Source organism: Arvicanthis niloticus, chromosome 7 (assembly GCF_011762505.2).
Source record: "Arvicanthis niloticus isolate mArvNil1 chromosome 7, mArvNil1.pat.X, whole genome shotgun sequence".
Classification (NCBI taxonomy): domain Eukaryota; kingdom Metazoa; phylum Chordata; class Mammalia; order Rodentia; family Muridae; genus Arvicanthis; species Arvicanthis niloticus.
Genome location: NC_047664.1, coordinates 34540874 through 34561924, shown reverse-complemented (window position 1 = coordinate 34561924; position 21051 = coordinate 34540874). Strand labels below are relative to the sequence as shown.

The 21051-nt window shown below is 48.8% G+C and overlaps 1 protein-coding gene across 2 annotated transcripts; it reads right to left on the bottom strand.

Annotated features, from left to right (window-relative positions):
* Nucleotides 1-348: 348 nt before the first annotated feature.
* Nucleotides 349-19706, bottom strand: Npc1l1 (NPC1 like intracellular cholesterol transporter 1). Of its 2 annotated transcripts, XM_034509145.2 has the most exons (19): nucleotides 19341-19637; nucleotides 17125-18653; nucleotides 15075-15175; nucleotides 14555-14727; nucleotides 14190-14318; nucleotides 13537-13719; nucleotides 12921-13035; nucleotides 12631-12758; nucleotides 11937-12074; nucleotides 11635-11724; nucleotides 8637-8827; nucleotides 8319-8446; nucleotides 7746-7872; nucleotides 7518-7573; nucleotides 5320-5470; nucleotides 4823-5054; nucleotides 4545-4658; nucleotides 4301-4463; nucleotides 349-2261 (listed from the first exon to the last, which is right to left on the bottom strand). In XM_034509145.2, the coding sequence occupies exons 1-19, from the start codon at nucleotides 19389-19391 to the stop codon at nucleotides 2059-2061; spliced, it is 4002 nt and encodes a 1333-aa protein (XP_034365036.1). In that variant the 5' UTR covers nucleotides 19392-19637; the 3' UTR covers nucleotides 349-2058. The 2 variants fall into 2 exon arrangements, with proteins under 2 accessions (XP_034365036.1, XP_076794279.1); XM_076938164.1 differs by lacking the exons at nucleotides 349-2261; nucleotides 4301-4463; nucleotides 4545-4658; ... (3 more) ...; nucleotides 7746-7872; nucleotides 8319-8446 and having other exon boundaries at nucleotides 8643-8827; nucleotides 11635-11818; nucleotides 19341-19706.
* Between the last annotated feature and the right edge of the window lie 1345 nt (nucleotides 19707-21051).

The following is a 21051-nucleotide window of genomic DNA, read 5'->3' as shown; positions in this document are numbered from 1 at the left end:
GCAGGATATATGATAGAAACACCATTTCTATTTGTGATAATTTGAATATACTTGGCCCAGGGAGTGGCACTATTAGGAGGTGTAGCCTTGCTGGAGTAGGTGTGTTACCGTGGATGTGAGCCTAAGACCCTTATTCAAGCTGCCTGGAAGCCAGTCTTCTAGCAGCCTTCAGATGGAGATGCAGAATTCTCAGCCCCACCTGCACCATGCCTGCTTAGATGGTGCCATGCTCCCACCTTGATGATAATGGACTGAACCTCTGAACCTGTAAGCCAGCCCCAACTAAATGTTGTCCTTATAAGAGTTGCCTTGGTTAAGGTGTCTGTTCACAGCAGTAAAACTCTAAGACACTATTCAACAAATATTTATTAAGCAGTCTGTGCTTCACAAATAAGGCATCTTCTTCTTCTCTGTCTCTGTTGCAACCAGAGCACCAGATACAGGCTGGGCAGATCTGAAGCCAATGGATCTGTGCTCTAGGCACAAGACCTATGCCAGAAAACCTGCCCAGCCCAGAAGCTCTCTGCCTTTAGACAGACACACAGCTGGCCACAACAGGCTTAATAGTTGCAGAAACTGGAGGCCAAACTGAACATCATTTTCCAGATGAGGTCAACCACTCCCAGAGTACTGTGAGACCTTCTCAAGCCAGAAAGCAATGAGGCGATGGTGCCCTTTGCCTTCCCTGCTCTCCTAAAATGTTACAGCCCAGGGTGGGGGTCACACTCTGTTCTAGGGCTACTGGTGAATGGTAAAAGTCATGCTGACATGGAACAGAGTTTTGTTTTGTTTTTTTTTAATGTGCTCAGAGGCACTGGTTAACAAAGGCAGTTAATGTCACTGGAAGTGGTAACATGCTAGGGACAAGGTTGGGGCTCTCCTGCTCTCTGTCGTTTTCAGCACTGAGGACTGCACATGATGCCTCATGCACACGAGGCTGGCATGCTGCTGCTCTACCACAGAGCTGCAACCCCTTCCTAGAACTGAGATTTTTGTTGTTGTTGTTTTTGTTACATTTTGGGGGTAGGGGTGCCACTGCATGGATGTGGAGGTAAGAGGAGCCCTTCAAAGAGTTGGTTCCCTCCTTCCATCATGTGAGTTCCAGGGGTCAAATTCAAGTCACCAGGCTTGATGCCAATCACCTTTTACACACTGAACCATCTCACTGGCCCTGAAGGTGTTTTTTTATAATTGTTTTAAGATTTATTTGGGTTTTTTTTTTGTCTTGCCTGCACATGCATACATGCACCTCACACATGCCTTGTGTCTGTGAGCATCAGAAGGTGTTAAATTTTCTGGAGCTGGAGTTGTAGATGGTTGTGAACCACTATGTAGGTCGGGAGAACTGAACCCAGGTTCTAAGAGCAACAAGTGTTCCTTAACTGCTGAGCCATCTTGCCAGCCCCTGGAAATAATTTTGATAAGGGGAGGAAACGCTGGGTGAGAGATACATACTGTGACTGAGTCTGAGACAAACATGTTCTCAGCAACTCCAAGACCCTGGGTAAGAAGGAGGATGTAAAATGTGGACCCTGTTCTTCCTCCCAGCCTCAGAAATAAGACTCAGACTCGGTATATATTCACAAATACCTTGGCCATACAGCTAGGCTCTTCTCTAGCTAAAACCATAGCTTAAGATAACCCATTTATATTAATCTACATTCTGCCACATGGCTGATTGCCTGTGCTCAGGTGTCATTGTCACATTTTCCCCAGGTGAATCTCTCACCTGGCTTTATCCCAGAATCCTCTCTTCTCCTGAATGTTACACACCCTATTTCTTGCCTAAGCCATAGGCCATAGCCTTTTTAATTGACATGTGATACATCCCATACAATACTCAAGATACTCTCTCTACAGAGGAGGTAATCTGACCAAGGCCTCAGGGACCTATGAGAGCAAAGTGGCCACTGCCAATGCTGCTGGTTGCCTCATGGCAGGAATGCCAGCCATTTTTTTCTGGAACAACCTCCCCCGGCCTCAAAGCCAACCAAAGGGAAGAAAGACCCTTGTGGCCCCTCATCAAGAACCATGGAGCCTGGACAAGCTCCTACTCCATTAGAACCTTTGGTCACTTTGGTTCACTGAGCTGCTATCAGCATTAGCTCCGGAGGTGAATTCTGCATTAAAGCCGTAGTTAACATAGTCATTGGTGTTTGCATCAGCGGGGAAGGGGTACTGTGGGCAAGAAGGCTCTGAGGCCACCGCTGCCTCGGTGGCTAGTTTCTCCTCCAGTACCAGAGCTTGGTTAACATCTGGCCCTGTGGAAGAGAAAGAACATACACCTATGGTTAGAGAGCCATGCAGATGGCATGGGGCATCACAGCCGAAAATGCAAATCTAGCTAGAGCTGGGCTCTGCCATTGGCCGCACCTCCTGGCTCTTGCCTCACACTACCAACAGCCGTTTCTGCTGGCATGTCCACCACTCTCACCAGCCTGCCTCAGCAGACATGCTGTCTCAAGAGGATCCATGACACCTGCTCTCTCTCTTTGTTCCTGGGACAATCTGGTACTGACGCCACGGGCAACCCTCCTCTAAAAAGGATACCTTATATTGTAACTACAAACCCAAGGCACAGGGCAACCAGGGAGTCGGGCTCTATACTCACCACATGCCTTTCAGCTCTGCTTGTATAGCCCTTGCTCCAGGGTATCCTTGACTACAGCTGCAGCACTGGGGATGGCAGGCTTGCAGGGTCCTTGGTGCTCTCTACCCCATATAGGTCTAGAAACTTCCAGTTCTGGGCTCCCAACATCTCCTAGGACTGTTCCCTTACTGTTCCCAACATACATATTCTTCTCCCCAAAGATAGCCAGTGAGTTCCTATAGGTGACTCTAATGTCACTACCACCATCACTATCAAACTTTGTTGAGAGTATTAACAGCTGACATCAATAATCAACGTCTCCAGGTTTACTCTAAGAAAATATTGGATGACAAGGTCAAAGATTCAGCCACAAGGTCAGTGAGTGCAGTGCTAGCAACAGTAGGATGGCGTCAGAAACAGTCTAATGACCAGCAGTTATAGGCTGCTTAAATAGACAGTGGAGAAAGTGACATGGGCAAAGGAAACATTTCTTCCCGGGGTACTTGATGAGTTAAGCACTGTGCAGCACCATTAAAAATCTACTAAAATCATTATTAGTTCTAATAAGCTCTTTAGATTATATTGTAAGCACTCTTTCTGATGTTCATGCCCCTGTAAATAAGCAAAGGTGCTGCAGGATGGGGCACTCTTTTCCTAAGCACCAGCTGTGGGACTCTCCCTTGCTCTTCTGTCTACCTTAAGAAAAGATCAGCCAGACCTTTATGCCTGCATCAGCTATAGGGTGAACACTCCCCCTGGTGGTGTAACTGGAGAACTGTTGTAAGTGATGCTAAGAGGCAAGACTATGATTGGCCTAAAACACAAGCCATGAATTGATGCCAAGAGAAAAGCTGTGATTGGTCCAAAACAGAGCCTCAATGACTACAGTTAATACTCAGAGGAGACTGCGATTTCAAACATATAAACTGTGATTGGCCAAAACACACCTTCTTACTATATAAGGGAGAGGCTCAGAGTCTACTCAGATAATTTCATGGGCCACACACATCAGTTCTCAGTGTAAAATATATAGTCTGTGCTGAGGTGTGACTCAGTGGTACAGCACTTGCCTAGTATGTGCAATGTTCTGAGTTCCATCTCCAGAAAAGTGTGTGTGTGTAAGTCTGTGTGTGTGTATGTGTTTGTCTCTGTGTCTGTCTCTCTATGTGTGTGTCTTTTTGTGTATGTCTCTGTGTTTGTATCTGTGTGTGTCTGTGCTTGTGTGAATGTGTGTCTGTGTATGAGTATGTGTCTTTGTGTGTTGGTGTGTTGGTGTGTGTTTATATGTGAGTATAAGTGTGTATATCTGTGTCTGTGTGTCTGTGCATGCAAGTTGTGAGTGTGTGTGTATGGTGTCTGTATTTGTGTGTGTGCGTCTGTGTGTATGAGTGTGTGTGTGTTTGGGTCTCTCTGTGTGTGAATATGTACATGTGTGTCTGAGTATATATGTGTGCATCTATTTGTGTGTGTGTTTGTACATGCACAAAAGTCTAACAGAAAAGTGCAGCAGACTACACAGTGTTTAAGGCACAGTCAATTCAGAGAAAGATGCTTGTGCTTGCTGCATATTATATGTAAAACAAAAGCTTCCAAAGTAGGACATATGGTAAAAATTTTGGCCTGAACTCCCTGAGTTTTCAAGGGAGCAGGCACCATTTTGGTCAATACTCATAGTTGTGACATCTTGGCCAGGTGTGCATGGATACTCACCCAGGTAGCTGAGGACAACAGGCAGAAAGACCAGGCCATGCAGCAGACCCAGCAAGGTGATCATGAGGTTGAGGCGGAAGAAGAAAATCTGTATAAGCTGGGCCTGAGCAAAGCCCAAGATGAGGATGCCTGGGAAGTTGGTCATGGCCACTCCAGCAAACACCTGGCAAGGGTCATGGCCAGGAGTCAGGGAGGACATAAAGGCTCAGGTGGAGCACAGGGTGATCCATCCCTCTCCACTCACCGCACTGCCCATGAAGATAGTAGCATCTTTGGCCCTCTCCAGCCGTGTAGGCTTGGTGCTTACAGCAAAGGACCGGGTGAGGTGGGACACAAACTCCACAGACATGCCCACTGCCTACAGGCAAGAGAAAGAAACTTCAGGCAACAAGGGAGAAGATGGGGCAGGGTGGGGGGGGAGAGGTTCAAGAAAGCAAGCCAGGCATATGTCTAGATCCTGCATAGAATGGGGTGGCTTATGAGTCTAGATCCCCAACTGCCAAGACCCGCTCTGTAGGTTACCGTAACAAGGTTGATGAGGGACACAGCATTGTAGCTGATACCCCACACAGCCATGAGGCCGATGGTGTCCACGAGGATCATAATGATGGAGAGCAGGTTGAGGATGCCTGAGCGCATGTCCAGGCCCAGTAGGAGGTAGCAGACAACAAAGGTGGGCACAAAGCAGAGAGCAAGAGTGAAGATTCCCTCAGGAAGAACTGTCAGGTATTGCTGGTAGAACACATTGGAGATCCTGCCAAAGAGAAGGGTGTGGTCAAAGCACCAATCCTTCCTTCAAGTGGGAAGGGCATCCCATCTCAGGAGGAAAACATGAGACTCAGAGATTTGAGTTTGGGTGCTGGCCAGTGTAAGAAACAGACAGGGCCCCAAGCTACCCAGGAGACAGCTGGGACAAAGCTAGTTCTCATCCCCCAAGACAACTCAAAGCCTACAGCCCCCCAACATCTCTTGTGTTGCTGTTTCCTCCCACACCCCGGGCTCAGCCTCCTAGTTCTCACGTGTAAGGGAAGACCTCAAAGTTTGGATCTGTCCCAGGCACCTTCCGTAGTTCAGCTGTGATGTTGGCTGCTAGCAACCGGGACGCCCGGAGAGCTTCTGTAAAGTCCTGTGAGTTCCTTAAGGGCTTGTGGTAGGCCATGAACTGGGAAGCTGAAAGTCAAACGTCAGTGCCCATTGGTGTATCCCAAAGACATTGACACAGATGTGACAGCATTGGGTTCAAGGTTCCACCAGCGGCACTTGACATTCCTGATCGATTCTCTACAAGAGACCCTCCTGGTACCCATGGAGGCCAGAAGAGGGTATGGGATCTGCTGTAACTGGGGTTAAAGACAGTTATGATCTGCTGCACAGATGCTGGAAGTCAGGTCTGGGTCCTCCAGAAGAGCAGCCAGTGCCCTGAACCTCTGAGCCATCTCCCCAGCCCCAAGAACTGCATTTGCACTTTGCATCAACATCCTTAAACTGTACTTACTTCTGCCACTGAGACCAAAGCCTGTCTTTGATAGGTGAAGCCTGAAAGATCATCCCTTACGTACCACCTGTAATCCCAGCAGCTAGCAGACAGAGGTAGGAAAACTCAAGTTCAAGACTGGCTTGAACGTGAGCATGAAATACTGTCTCAAAAGCAAAACAAAAACTAAAATATCCCCCTGATGAAACCAAATCTTTCTATACGTGCTTTCAAAATATGCACTGGATTTTTAAACAAAAGCATAGCCGGGTTTTTTTTTTGTTTTTTTTTTTTTGTTTTTTTTTTTTTTTTTTTTTTTTTTTTTTTTTTTTTTTTTTTTTTTTTTTGCTGGAGTGTGGTGTTTCATATTTGTGGTCCCTGTACTTGAGATTCATGAGTTCAGCACTACATAGAAAGTTCTAGAGTAGTATGGGCTACATGAGACCCTGTCTCAAAAAAATTAATTTTCAGCTTGCCTATTCCTGTAGGAACAGACTAGAGAGGAAGACAGGCAAACAAAAATGACTGAATTATTAAAGCTGTGACTTTGGGATCCTGCCTATAAGTACAATAAACAACGCTTGCAAACTGTGTTCGGCAGTGTTGTGTCCACAAAAGAAACGAGGGCCAGGCACACACAGGGAAAACAAAGACAAGTTGAGAAGTAGTCTCCAATGTACAATCTTAGGATACTAGGTTCCTACGGAGCCTGATGCCATGCCTCTGAGCACCCAAAGGTCACTCACAGCCAGGATGGTCATCCTCATCCAGAGATATGGTCTGGCATGTCGCAGGCAAGGTGTGGGCATGTCTAGCAATCTCTTGAGGATGTTGGTAGTGTTGGCAGAGAGAGGGGAGCTCTTATTTTGGAAAGTGCTGCTGTAGGATATTTAGGGCCATGATGGATACAGACCTGCCCTGGGCCAGGCAGGGCATGGTGTCTCTTCCCTCCAAGAAACAATCTACTCCTCTGTCCATCATACCCCAATCCCTTTTGACCACATGGGTTCTGTATGGCTTTGTTGTCTAGACATAAGGACCAGGGTAAGGTAGGGTGCCTTCTTGGAAGATAGAAACTTCATAGAAGAGTTAGTTTGGAGGGTGGACTAGGTGTGCTACGGTCAGTTTGCAGCTAGTGATCCCAACTCTGAGTTGTTTCAATAAAAATAAAATTCATCCAAAGCACCCAGGCCCATTTCCATGCCAGCCTCACCAGGGTACTCATAGTGGTGTGCACAGATCTAACTACAGCTGGCTCCCTCCATGCAGATGGCTGGCCAGTTCTGCTGCCTGCTGTGTTAAGCTTCTCCCCACCTGTCAGACGTCATCCCTCTAGTTACTGTTGATGGCTCTTGGGATCCCACTCCACAGAGGCATTCTACCTCATTTAGCCAGCAGCTGCTGCTGACACCTCCATATGATCCACACAAGAGTGAATATGTGTTGAAGTGGGTGGCTCTCAATAATGACATCAGCTGTCTCAAAGGCTGCCACACATTTCACAGTGTCAGTGGACTTGGGGTGAAACAACGGGTGAAGTCTTAGCTCATGGAGTTGAAAAGGAGAACCCTTGCTTACAGGCCCAGGACACTTACACACCTACCTCCCCACACACACACAGGTACAATACACACACACACACACACACACACACACACCAGCCACATACACAGGTGCTCTTGGGGGGACTCTAAAACAGCTGGCTAACTTGAGATCTCTTCCCCCAAACCACACCACACTTACCTATAACCTGGCCATCCGAGCTCAAATTCACAGCAGTTCTATACGCTGCTAGACCCCTGCAAAGAGGAGGCCAGAGTAAAGGCTTAGAGGGGACTGGACCTTGTCCTGTCAGCCCACCCACTGTACCCCAGGAAGGGCCTGGCTAGGCACTCCTGCCCCTCTGTGTCTACCATCTCTTGAACCCACAAGCCTCCCCCATCTCCAGCAGGAGCCACCCTCTGAACCTACCCTTTGGGACACCTGATGTTAGGCAGATCATTCAGGAACCAGGGCAGATACTTATGAAACTGTTCTACTGTGGGCCTCACGGGACCCAGAGTGCGGTTCACGCAGGTTTTGAAACAGTTGAAGGAAGCTGCAGAGAGGGGGGACTCTGGGTAGTGACACACCAGGCAAGGCAGCTCCTGTTCTGATTCCCACTCTGTGCCCCAATCTAAAGTCCCTAGTTCTGAGGGCTTTATGCTTGCCACACCCAGTTGTGGGAGATATGTCCCTCTTAGCTCTCAAGGTGGTAGGGAGGGAAAGTTAGGTCAAGAAATGGGATCTCCCACACTTGTTAAACACAGCAGCTCCATATGCAGGGCCATAGATCCACTCCCAACTCCACAACCCATCGCCTACAACCAGCATGCTCTGCAAACAAAAGTCTAATACTCCAGGGACACATGTTAGTATGCCTGCCTAGGTCCTAAACTGCCTGGACTCTACTGGTTTGGTAGGAGACTGAGAGCCTTTCTTTTCTCCTGCCTCAGTTTCCCTAAGCTGTAATGGGCAGTGAACCCCCTGTAGTTCCAAACTTACTATCCGTTGAGGGACAGAACTCATCCTTATGGGGGCCACGGGCATAAAGGCGGCAGCAGGAGGAGGATGGGGTCAGCCAGTCGATGAAGTCATCTACCCAGGAGGATGCAGCAATAGCTATGTAAGACCTGAGGCCAGACAGTGGAGAGGAGGAGGTGGAGCCAATGAGTCTGCTGGTGACTCCTTCCTGACCCTTGAGCTGGAGCTTCCTCCGGCTTTGTTAGCTGCAGAGGCAGAGCATGCAGGAAGAGAGAACAGGAGAGGAGAGAGAGAGCAGAGAAGGAGCAAGCCAGGGTATTGGGGAGACCAACCACTTACTGGTTAGGGAATTCACTGGCATACTGGATTTTCTGGGTTAGGGAGAAGCTCTCACAGCCTGCACTAGAGCAGATGCCATTCATGCCTGCCTCACTAGAGAAGTTGTAGCCCGAGGTGGTGTCAAAGTACACTGGAGGCCCCACTTCAAGATATCGGTTCAGAAAGAGGAAGTAGTCTATCAGGTAGGAGTCCTGGGAAAGAAGAGGATCTGTGAGTCTAGGAAATATCCATAATGGTCTTGCCCCAGGTCAGACAGAATACATGCTCAGAAGTACATGCAAATGTGCCTACTGAGGTAAACAGAGAAGTGTACAGAGGAACACACTCAGAGGTACACACACAAGGTAGGTGCTCAGAGGAATACTCATGGATACACTCAGATACACATGCTCAGAGCACATGTAAAGGAACTTACTCAGAAATGTACAGAGTACATGTAGACATATAGACAAGATACAGGCTGAGGTACACACAGCACCGTGGACTTCCAGGAACATGCCCTGATGCTAACATAAAAAGGCGCACCGAGAGGCCCCAGGAGACATCAAGTAGGCCCATAGATGCACTGTTAGAAGCTCAGAAAAAGAAGAAAAACGAAAGAAATTGGATGTGTTATTTGAAGAAACAATAACCAAAACTCCCCCAAATTGATGAAAGAGAGGCATGGATATAAAGCTTAAAGGAACTCTAGGAAGGCCTAAAAGGACAAACTCAACTTCACCCAAGGCACACTGTCATACAGCTGTCAAAAGGCAACCTCAGAGAGCTCTGAGGACAGCACAAGAGAAATGACTTGTCACAAGGAGAGTTGTGACACACCTGCTTTCACTTTTTCCATCAGCCACCTTGGAGACTGAGGTTTATATATTCAAAGTGCTAAAAGGAAGAAAGAATCCTATCCACAGCAACACTGCCCTTCAGAGAGGAGGGCCTGGGGTATAGCTCAGTGGTAAGAGTGCATGCTTAGCATGTGGGAAGCCAGAGGCTCAGGCCTAGTGTGGTGGCACAAGGCTGTGAGTTCAAGGCTAGTCTGATCTACATTTGAGTACACAGTGAGGCAGCACTACATAGTGAGACCTTGTCTCAATAAAATAAAATAAAATAATAAAAATGTGAAGGAGGATGTGTTTCTTAGAAGAAATTAAAGAAAAAAAAAAAACAAACAAACAGAAACACATTATATGTCCATGGACTGGATGACAAGTGTTAAGGTATCAGTTCTATCAAAGCAAAGCCATCTGCAGATTTGGTGCAATCCCTCCATAAATACCAGGGACAGTTTTTGAAGGAATCTAAAATGTCAAGCTAAAATTCAAATGTAATCTCACAAGAACTCAAATCGCCCAAGAGAAATTGACAAAGAACAAATTTGCAAGTCTCATACTTTCTGATTTGCAATTTGGCTACTGAATCAAAGCAGGGCCCTGCTGATATGGGAGTCTGCATGGAGATCAACCGAGCAAAATAAGGAGTCACACGCATGCATGCTGGAATGATTTTTGGCAAGGGCCCAAACCACTTGAAAGCTATACGTTTAGTATGGTCCTGGGGAAGTTGGATGGAATTAAAATTTGTCCACTTTCATAACACCATATATAAAGATCAACTCAAAGTAGGGCTGTGGCGCATGCCTTTAATCCCAGCACTTGGGAGGCAGAGGCAGGCGGATTTCTGAGTTTAAGGCAGCCTGGTCTACAGAGTGAGTTCCAGGACAGCCAGGGCTACACAGAGAAACCCTGTCTCGGGGGAAAAAAAAAAAAAAAAAAAAAAAAAAAAAAAAAAGCAAATCTCAAAGGAATCAAAGACTTAAACTGAAGTTCTAAAGCCCTTAATAGAAACAGGACAAACTTAATAACTTTGGATTTATCAATTATGTCTTCAATATGACACCGAATTCAGACAATAAAAGAAAAAAGAATCCATGGATATTTTAAAATGTTTCACGCTACCACTAGAATAAAAGAGCAGCCCGGGGGTGGGGGTGGGGCTCCCCGGGGGTGGGGAACATTTGCTAATCAGGTCTCTGAGAATCCACAGGGAACTCTCCAGACTCAGCAACAACAAAAAGCCAATTTGAAAAGTGAGCAAAGACTTAAACACATTTTTTTTTCTTAAATAAGACATATAGGTGATCAGTATGTACATGAAAAGATATGTAACATTTCTAACCGTTGAAAATGCAAATCGAAACCACTACAAAGTCAGACCGTGGTGTTGCTAGGACTCTCAAGAGATCAAAACAAAAGGACAGTGGCATTCCAGATCGGTCTGGGCTACCTAGTGAGACCAAGTCTCAACAAAAGCAAAAGAGCAGAAGAACCCACCAGTACAAACAGGTAGGTTCAACTTCATCCCCTGTACCATAACCTTTATTTTTTATTACATAAAATAAAAGACAGACAAGGGGTATGGCTTGATGGCTAACTGGTTAAACACTTTCCCAACAAATGGGAGATCACAGGTTTGATCCCCAACACCAAAAATTAAAAACACAGAAAAATAACAAGTGCTGGGCCAGAGAGTTGGCTCAGCAGAGTGCCTGGTTCAGTTCCCAGCAAGCACAGGGTAGCTCACAGCCATCTGTAATTCCAGTCCCTGGGGATCTGACACCCTCTTTCTGATTTCTGCAGGCACCAGGCACCCACATGGCACATAGACATACATGCAGACAAAACACTCAAACAGATAAAGTAATAAATCCCAAACCAGCTATTGGTGAGGAACTCACACAGAAGGAAGTCCCTCGGTGTGGATGGCAACATGGACAGGCCTCCATGCAGGACATCTACTGTGGCCTGAGCCAGCACTCAACCCTCGAATTTTACAAACATGGATGTAGTTTCTCTCTCAGGGTCCACTTAGAGCAACTCTGTATGGTGCCATACCACGAGTTATGTCCCCTCCTCAAGCTTCTCCACCACCACCACCGCTCCACCTGCTGGGCACTGCTGCCCCTCCCAGGTCTCTGGACAAAGGGCTGAGAAGAGGCCAGGCTCACCTTGGGCAAAGCCAGCTCCTGGTCCAGCCCCACGCTGATGTTGCACATTAAGTAGAGGTTTGCTCCAAACAGGACCAGAAACAGCAGCAGCTGAGGGAGAAACTGGCACATGAGAACCTCTCCCCAAACAGCCTTCATCTTCCCTCAAACTTGAATGGCTTTGTTGGGCATCCTGGGAAACATCCTAGAGTTGGACAGACTCAAGCTCTAGCTCCAAGTATCCGCTCTGGGCCTGGGCAGCCTCCCACCATGCTCCTCCCGGTCACACTCCCAAAAGTGGAACAGCCCTTCAGCCCACGTACCACAACAGGGCGGATGAATCTATGTAGTAGGAAGGGAGCGTATATTTTCCGGAAGAAGCGGAGTAAGAGGCCTTCTTTTTGTTTAGGTGGGGGCAGCTTCCGGCTTGAAAGGCAGCATAAGATGTCGGGGCGAGAGGCCTAGAGAATGACAGACTCTCAAGACTGGGTCCAAGGCAGACCACAGGCTCCATCTCATCCAAAAGAAGCCCTGAAGATTTTGTATGAGTGCTCTATCTGTATGTACAGCTGCATGCCAGAAGAGGGCATCAGATCCCAGTATAGATGATGAACCACCATGTGATTGCTGGAACTTGAACTTGGGGCCTCTGGAAGAGCAGCCAGTGCTCTTAAATGCTGAGCCAACTCTCCAGTCCCCGCTGCAGTTTTTTTTTTCTTTTACTTCCTGTCTTAATCAAATACTGAATTTTACATCATCAAAAATTTCCTGTTATCTCTTTATTTATAATTTATTTTGTAAACTTACATACTTTTAGGGGGGTTGAATTTCTTAATACTTACACAAGTAATAAGAAATTCTCTTTCTACGGAAAGTTGGTGAGCACAGAGCCCCAAACATTCTCTCTCAGAATAATGTCCCTGCCTCCCACCCAACCCTTCCTCTGTGCCACATCTACCAGAGAATGTGGGGACACTGGCAGGGTAAGTCCCTTGGTCCTGGCCCAGTTGTCTTTACCTCCTGCCTCTTGCTATCCAGGGAGAGCAGGGCCACAAAGGCGGTCATCTGGAGTAGGAAGTCGAAGATGATTGCTAAGCCAGAGGTCAAGGCGAAGGTCCTCACAGCTGGCATGGGGGTCAGGGCCCCTGTTGGGGACACAGTGTCTGTCAGATCATTCTGGAATCATGGGCCAGATGCCAGCACAGACAGCTTAAAGCAGGGAACACCCATTGCCTTCTGAAAGCCTGTGCCCCCTCTTAGAATAAGCTAGCAAACCTGACCCTGGGTGGAGGACAGCCCTTGCTCACCTAGAAAGAAGCAGATGGCCTCAGAGAGGCTGCACAGCAGCATACTGGGGGCCACGCTGCCCAGGGTACGGCCAATGTGAGCCTCTCGCTGTTCCCCTGGCATCCTAGGCAGCCTCTGCATGGGCAAAGAGACAGAGTACCCGGGGTGTGCCAAGGTCACCAAATTTTAAAGGTCAGCAGTGGGATGGTAAAAGTTTAGAGTCCTGGCCAAATCTGAGAAACTTCCAGACCTTCTGGAGACAGAAAAGCCTACTAACAGCTCTCCCCGACACTTTCTGCTTCTATGTTGTGATGTGTAGAACCTGGCACATTCTAGATGTGAAAAGGACCGGGTGTTCATGTCATTGAAAGTGTTTGACAGCACAGAGAGAGACTGGACTCTGGTTTGTGCTTATACCATGGAATGCCACATCTGGTAGTGTAAAGGCAGGAAAGAACTCACTGGATGTTGTATGGCTTTAACTGGAATCAAGTTCAAGATGACTCAATTAGGATGAATGAGTTTGTGCCAACCCAGGCTATTTCCTACACGTATAAGTTTACAAGAATCCCAGTGACTCTTTGCAGGGCCTTGTCTAATGAGGATGTCAGGTATGAAGAACCCCTCCCTTCTTACCTGGTACTCAAGAACAAAGATGAAGATGTTGTCAGCTCCCACAGCCAGCACCAGGAAAGGTACCACTTGGATGATAACCAGAGAGGAGGGGACACCCAGGTAGGAGTAGAAGCCCATGGCAGCCACGACTGCTCCCAGCACAACAGCCACCCCACCTAGGCCCAGAGTAGCCTTAGACTCCACCTGTAATTCAATGAGGCTCAGCCAGCTGGCTACCAGGGCACCTGCCCAGACCCCCCTTACTTCCCAGGGTGGGTGAGGAGCGGGCAGGTATCCTTGGTGCTCACATGCCACCCACCTCAATGAAGAACCCACATTTAAGTCTCTATGCTAAACCATGCTCCCAGGGGCAGGCCCATGGCACCAGAGAGTGCAGGTGTGCCTGGCTGCACCTTCCTAGAACTGCATTGTATGTCCTTTTAAATGCTAGCTTTGCATGTGGACGGTAGGAGGTAAGAATATGTTAGAGAACAGGAAGAAAACCCTGAGCCTTTCAATGAAGAACATATTCAAGAAATGCTACCCTTCAAGGGATTCCATTTGGATGTGTCTAACTTGCTATTTTAAGGTGCCCACTCTCGGAAAGCTTTGGAAAGCCTTCTGGAGATGTCCTAGGCTCTGAGTCACTCTTGCCGCGTCCCTCTCGCTCTCACCGCTACTCGGTTCCATCTGGAGTAGCTGCCCAGGGCCAGGGAGATGTACAGGAAGATGATAATGTAGCTGATGGCAAAGACAGGCAGATCCTGGATGGTGGTGCGGTTGATCTCGTCCTCCAGAGAGCGCTACAAGCACACAACCAGCTCACTGACCACATACTGAGTCTCCATATTGAGGGGCAGCACTCTCCGGGAATGAACTACAGGAGCCTCTAACACCAGTGTCACATCTGGGTGAGCACAGGTGTTCATTGCCCAGGGCCATTGAGGACCAAGTAGAGCCAGGATGTGGATTTGACTGGAACTGACCCACACCATTAGGGACTGCAAGCATAGAACCAGGGACTCTGCAGGGCCCCTACCTCAGCTGAAAACGCGACCTGGAACTTGTCAACTGTGCTCCTCTGGAATGATTCCATTTCCTTCAAGAAAGCCTCCTCCCAGAGCTTGGCCTGGGCCATTCGGGGATCATCAGCAGGGTAGTTATTGAGAGAGAAGGTTATGATCAGCGCTTCTGCCTCGGAGTAGTCCGTCCCTGAGAAGAGAAACTCTGAGCTTCCCTCCTATTGAGCCCTTGCCCCTCCCCCCTTCAGGCTGTAACCTTCTCCCATTCCTGTTCCTCTACTGCTTCCCCATTCCAATAATGTCTTTATCGCATGCTTCATTTCCCTTTCCCAGCCAAAGGCAGAAAACCAGAGCTCCTGGGTAGCATTGGGAGATGAAGGCAATGACCGAGGGGAGGTAGGAGGCATTGTCTGCAGCCCCTTTAAGCCAGGCCCCAAACACTGGAAACGCTATTACCATGGTTTCTCCCCCCTCCTACCTAGTATCTCTGCACTAAAATTGTCCCTTCAGTAGCCTCCCAGGGCCTTCCTCACTTACCTTGGTATCCTCCAACAGCAAGAAAGGGGAAGACAGGGGCCCCGTAGTCAGCTATGCAGCTCAGAGCCAGAGCCGTGCCATCTTTGTACGTGAGAGGGGCACTAGAGGGAAACCACAAAGGAAAAGAACCTTTCCTGGCCCAGCCTGGACCCTTTGGCCCCACCCTACCCCAGGCCCTTTGCCCCCTATTGGAGGAGCAGTGACTTCACACTACCAGGCCCAGAGGGTTCAAAATGGCCATCTTTCCACAAGGTAGTCTCATATGGTCCCCTAGTCCAGTGAATGTAGTAGGGGTTGCCTTGGAGACCCCTTGGGCAGGTAATACTTCCCATGTCCCCTCACATAGCCAAACCTTCCAGACCTGTCATTATCCCAGTTCCAAATGAGCATCACAATAAAGTGATGAGCCCAGATCTGAGCCGTGGCCACCTGGATCTCAGATCTCAACGCTGTTCTTCATTTCCTGCCTCCTTGAGCCTGAAACCCACCTAAGTGTTGAGTTGAGCCCTGGAGCTCAGAACCACGTGTCTGCAGCTACCCGGCCAGTGTCCTCGGACAGGCCTGTGCCCTTCAACTAAACCCTTTCTACAAAGCACACCTCTGTGGAGACAGAACAGAATAACAACACAAAGCTCTTTATACACATTCTGAGGTCTGAGCAAGTGAGTGTATGAATCAACAAAGCGGTCTAGGAGAGATGAACTGCTGTGTGGCCTTATGCAGCTCACCATACCACTCTGAGCCTCAGTTTTCTGGTCTATGCAATTAACATAGACCATCATGACTCACCAAGAGTTGGGAGCATTCAAAATCAAAATAAAGATAGCACAAGCCAAGTATGATGGCTTAGGCCTGCAGCCACAGCCCTCAGGAGGACTACCTCAAATAGTGTGACTCTGTCTAAAGACAAAAAAGCAACAACAAAAACCACACTGTCTTTAGCATGGCTGATCCCCGATACCTCTCAACAGCCCCTCTCTGCTTTCCCATCTGAGGGATAGCACGGGCATTCTAGGAAGCAGCTTGTACTTGAGACTCAGCCGAGGATAGACAGCCAGTAGCAGGGAGAGACAGCAAAATCTTTCTGTTCTAATCTGGTGGAGCTAAAGACCATGAAGCCTGGGACCTGCAGGGTGAAAACTGTGTTCCTAAGAGCACTCAGGTGTGGTTACCTGCTGTAACCTTTGCCTGCTCTAGAGTAAGGGCAAGGCCATTTGGGGCACTTCACTCTCCATGATTTTCTCCAGGAGCCTCCTCCACCTCTGGCCCTCTCACCACCCTTCCCTCGGTCTGATGAGCTCACTGGCATCCTGTTTATGCCAGCCAACATGGACAAAGCCAGAAGCAGAACTTCATCAGAATAAAGGTTGTAGACAAAACTGCGCTAGGATCCATAGCCTGATGCCTGGGACAAAAGACTAACCACAGTCCTGCCTGAGCCCAGATGAACATATTTCTAGCCAATTATGAGGCTACCAAAGTCCCTACAGATCATGACACAGTGTCTAGAAACATTGCAAACACAAACACTGAGTCACTGCTTGGAGATTTAAACTAAGACTCTAGCAAGGGCAGGAGAGAGGGCTCAGAAGTTACATGGCGTTTTTGCAAAGGACCAGAGTTTGCTTCCCAGGACCCACCTGGCTACTTATAACTGACCTCAACTCCAGTTCCTGGAAATCTAGCGACTTTTTCCGGCCTCTTCAGCACCAGGCACAGATATAAGCAGTGTACATACACATTCACAGGCAAAATGTTCATTCATGTGAAGTTAAAGTAAGTCTAAAAGTTATTAAGTAGACACCACAGCAGGAGCATCAAGGAAAGTTCATATGGATTGGCGCTAGAAAGACTGATAGGACAAAAGTCCCGTGGAAAACAGGTGTAAGATGGGAGTGAGCTCTAAGAAAGGACTCAAATAGACTCAGACACACGATGGCCATGATAGACACACATAGGAGCTGTCCCTGGCTCCAAAGAATGGAGCTATGTTCTGGTCTGGTTCCTGGGGGCATAGCAGCTTCCACCTGTTGCCCTCAGGCATACTCACTTTGCACAGTAGAGGAAATGATCCTTCCAGTCCACCAGGGAGGTCTGGCTATTCAGAGTCTGGTTGGCCGTGAGCAACAGGAGCGTGCGGTTGTTCTGGAAGTACTGAAGGAGGCTGTTAACACAGCAGTCAGAGAGGCTGGTGTTATACGGTTTGAGGGGGGCATAGCAGATGTCCTGTAGGGAGATGTTGCGCTGTGCCTCCTGGGACCACACTTGCAAGTGGCGAAGCCTCTCTTGTAGCTCCAGCAGCTCCAGGAGCGAGTCCAGGGACAGGATCCCACTGAAGTTCTTGGGCCCTAGCAGTAGGGAGTCGTACTTGTAGCTGGACCTGTTCTTAGCTGTCACAAAAATCTGGTTGGTTCGGAAGAAGGGGCCAAAATGTTCGTCATGGAAAGCCTTCTCTTTCCGGGCTTGGCTTTTGGGAGCTGACCACAGTTCTACAGGGTTTGTGGTGAGCTCTATAAATGTCAGGCCTACTGATAAGGCTATCACAACTATGAAGGACAGTGCCAAGACGGTGAGTGGCCATGAGGCCACCCTTGTGCCCCAGCTCTGGAAGAACCGGCCAAGGACAGTATGAGGTGAGAGTCTGTGCTTAAGAGGGAGGTTGGAGGCTTTCTGGGAGCCTGCTGTCTTGTTCTTGTTCCTGTTGGAAACCACTCGGAGGTACACAAGGACAGCAGAGAACAACACAAAGACACCAGTGAAGATGATGATGAGAGCCAGCCAGCCAGGCATTCGACCCATGTAGAAGGAAGGGCGCAAGGCCGGGGGTTGAGGGATGACAGGGCAGGACGCTGCACAGTCCTGGCAGGAGCAGACTGCCGAATCTTCACCCTGGGACTCGTTGCAGGGTGTGATCTTCCCATTCAGTGGCTGCATCCCATCTGCCACGGGCTGGCCAGGCTCCAAGAGGTGGAAGGTGATGTCCAGAGGAGCCAGGCCATTCCCTGTGTCTCCTTGGAAGTTGAGCCAACGCTGAGCATTGCAAAGGGCAGAGCCGTACACTCCACACATGCTACCCACAGCCAGTGAGGCAGCTGCAGGGATGCGAACCCGGCTACAGGACTCGTAGGCCTTCTCTGCGAAGCTGCGTTGATAAAAGGCCTCATAGGCCACCACAGCAGGAGGCTGACCGGCACCCCGCTCAACCACACGGGTGACATTGATGAAGAGGCTCTGGTCAGGGCTGCAGGTGTTATGGCAGTGTAAGCTCACAAAATTTTCAGAGCAGGCCGGGCAGCGTGTGAGGAGGGCCTTGGTGATAGACATGCTACTTTCTAATGCCAACAGCTGCTTGGTAGAGCAACAGGCAAAGGTGGTATTGGTGCCATTGTATAGGCGGGGACAGATGCGCTGGAGAAGAGTCAGTTGGTCACCTGTGACATGGCGGGCCGGGGTATTAGACAGGCAGGATACATTGGATAGTGATGTGAGGCCTCCAGACAGCTCTGGGTTCTTCCCACACTCTTCATAAAAGGTGCAGAAGCCAGCTTGGTGAATGGGTGTGTATAGCTCACCCTGGGCCTGCAGAAAGGACCAATAGCATCCATAAGCCCTGAGTCTGGTTGGCACAGTCAGGTACTGTCTGGAAAGTGAGAGGCCAGGAAGGATATGGGAAAGATGTACAGCAGTAAGGGGATGGGAGCGCTAAGGGGAGGCTCATTGGGGCACATGCTGTGCTTAGGGTGCCAATGGAGGGACACCCTCCCAATGATGGGGTTATTCAGAAAAGGAAGTGATCTGATAGAGTGTGGCTTTAAAAGGTCATGTTGCAGGGGAGAGGAGATAGGGACCTCCATTGCTGTCAGTTTGAGTCTCCAGGCTGAACTCTACACTGAGGCCAAGGGTTCCTTGTACAAGGGTCTGTACAAGAGCCTCCCCCCCATCCTACATCCTGCATTGGCAAGTTGAGAGCAAACAAGGAGGATGACAGGACCTCCTCCCAAACCCACAATATTTCAGGTGCTGTGCACTGCTCTCCACCTCCAGCCTCAGACTTGGTCTGCATTTAACCACAGACAAAGGCTCCATCCCTTTGCCTCTCTGGCCCTCTATCCCTTCAACCCCTTGACCTGGAGATCCCTCCACCAGCACTTATCTTTGGGCATGGAAAACCTCCCAGAGCCATGGGACCCTTCCTCGTTATCAGGTACCCAGATTGCCTTGCCCTAATGGGAGGCACTAGGAAGTAGCCACGAGCGACAGACTCACCGAATTCAGGAGCAGGGCCCAGAACAGCCATCCCTGCCAGGCAGCTGCCATCTCAGGGCCAGGAAGTGATCAAGGAAAAGCAGGGCCAGGGCTTCAGAGACAGCAGGAGAAAGCTGAGGGCTGGCCCCCGAATTTGCACATTAAGTCAGCCTCCTCCTCTTAGTGACAACCCTCATCTGCCACGTTAGGGCCAATAGGGCTGTGCAATACTAGTTAATAATTTACATTCTCTTCCCCACGTCAGATGGCACCATTCCATCTCCCCCTTCTTAGGTCAACTTCCTAGTGAAGGTGCTGGGGTCCTCACTCATTTCTTAGTGCAACTGAAGTCCAGTGAGGCGATTAGAGCCAACTGGGCAAAAGATGCAGAGCTGTTCCTCCCCCAGATCAGACACTGGCTTGGTTTTGACCTTTCAGGCTTAACATAGCTACAAAATGTCAACATTATCCTGGACTCGGCCTCCAACCTACAGTCTGACCCATTGCCTCTTGAGATCAATATCAAGGATAGGCTCAGACTCACCTGTCGTCCTAGCAACTGAATAGTTGATATTAGTGCCCAGGTAACAGAGATACTAAAAGACAGAGTCATTCCATGACAAAAGTCCTGACAGGGGACAGGAACAGAGATTCCTTGGATCCCTTTACCCTTCTTCCTCACGCCTGTTCTATCTCTTTCTTGGTCCTGGCCCTGGCCTAGTCCTCTGAATAACCCTGGTTAGTAGCTGAGTGGCAAGTCCCACCCAACCTGGGCCCAGGTACATGGTTCACCCTCTGCTTCTTTCCAATAGGAAATTTCCAGTCTTTCCTTGGGCTCTTGCTATCACCAAGACAGGCCAGGACCTTGGCCCCTATTGCCAGGGCTGAGCTGCCGATAATTGTGATAATTGTTTCAAGGCCACACATGAGGCTATCTGTGGAGACAGCTACAGGGAGGGGCTCCTACTGAGCTCTACCAGTGTTCCAGGGGCTCTGGTGGGCTCAGAGGGGAGCCACCCAAGCTTAGGCAGGGAACAAGAGAGGCTGAGGAGAAGGGCCCAGGGCCTGATCTTGTGCAGGGATAACCCTACACTAACTACATCACCTGCTTCTCTTGTTGCTCCCTGGATGCCACCCACTCCTCTTCTTATCTCAAATGTTCTCATTGGATTCCTCCAGATACAGACCCTGAGACAAGTATCCTAGGACAAATGATATGGGTTATTTGGAAGGTGACTTCAGGTAACTGCAGGGGGCTAAGCAGACAAAGAACTATGAGATGTGATGATCAAGATGTATTCAAGAATAGCTCCTGTCCCTGAGGCGGGGATCCCCACCAGTGGATGAGGGTGTGGTACTGTCCACACCTAGTCATTGATTGAGGTCACTCCTGGAATTACTGATAGAGACATGGTGGCACACACCTTTAATCCCAGCACTCAGGAAGAAGAGGGAGGCAGTTCAAAGCCAGTCTGGTCTACAGAGCAAGTTTCAGAATAGCCAGAGTGACAGAGTGAAACCCTATCTCAAAAAATATATATATGTATATACATACACACACACACACACACACACACACACACACACACACACACATACTGTTGTCACATGAAAAACCCCAAAAGCCCAAATAAAGGGTGTTGAAGCCCTGCCTTCTTCACGTCAGTTCTCATGAGGGTTGTTCAGCTGTTCCCAGACCAGACCCCAGAGAGATGGGTGTCCAGATCTGTGG

Coding starts and splice junctions, on each gene's coding strand:
- Npc1l1 (XM_034509145.2), bottom strand. CDS start 19,391: ATGGCAGCTGCCTGGCAGGGATGGCTGTTCTGGGCCCTGCTCCTGAAT. Junction 15,176..17,124: donor CATTTCCTCTACTGTGCAAA/GTGAGTATGCCT, acceptor GTTTCCCTCTAG/TGCCCCTCTCACGTACAAAG. Junction 13,720..14,189: donor CCAGATGGAACCGAGTAGCG/GTGAGAGCGAGA, acceptor ATTGAATTACAG/GTGGAGTCTAAGGCTACTCT.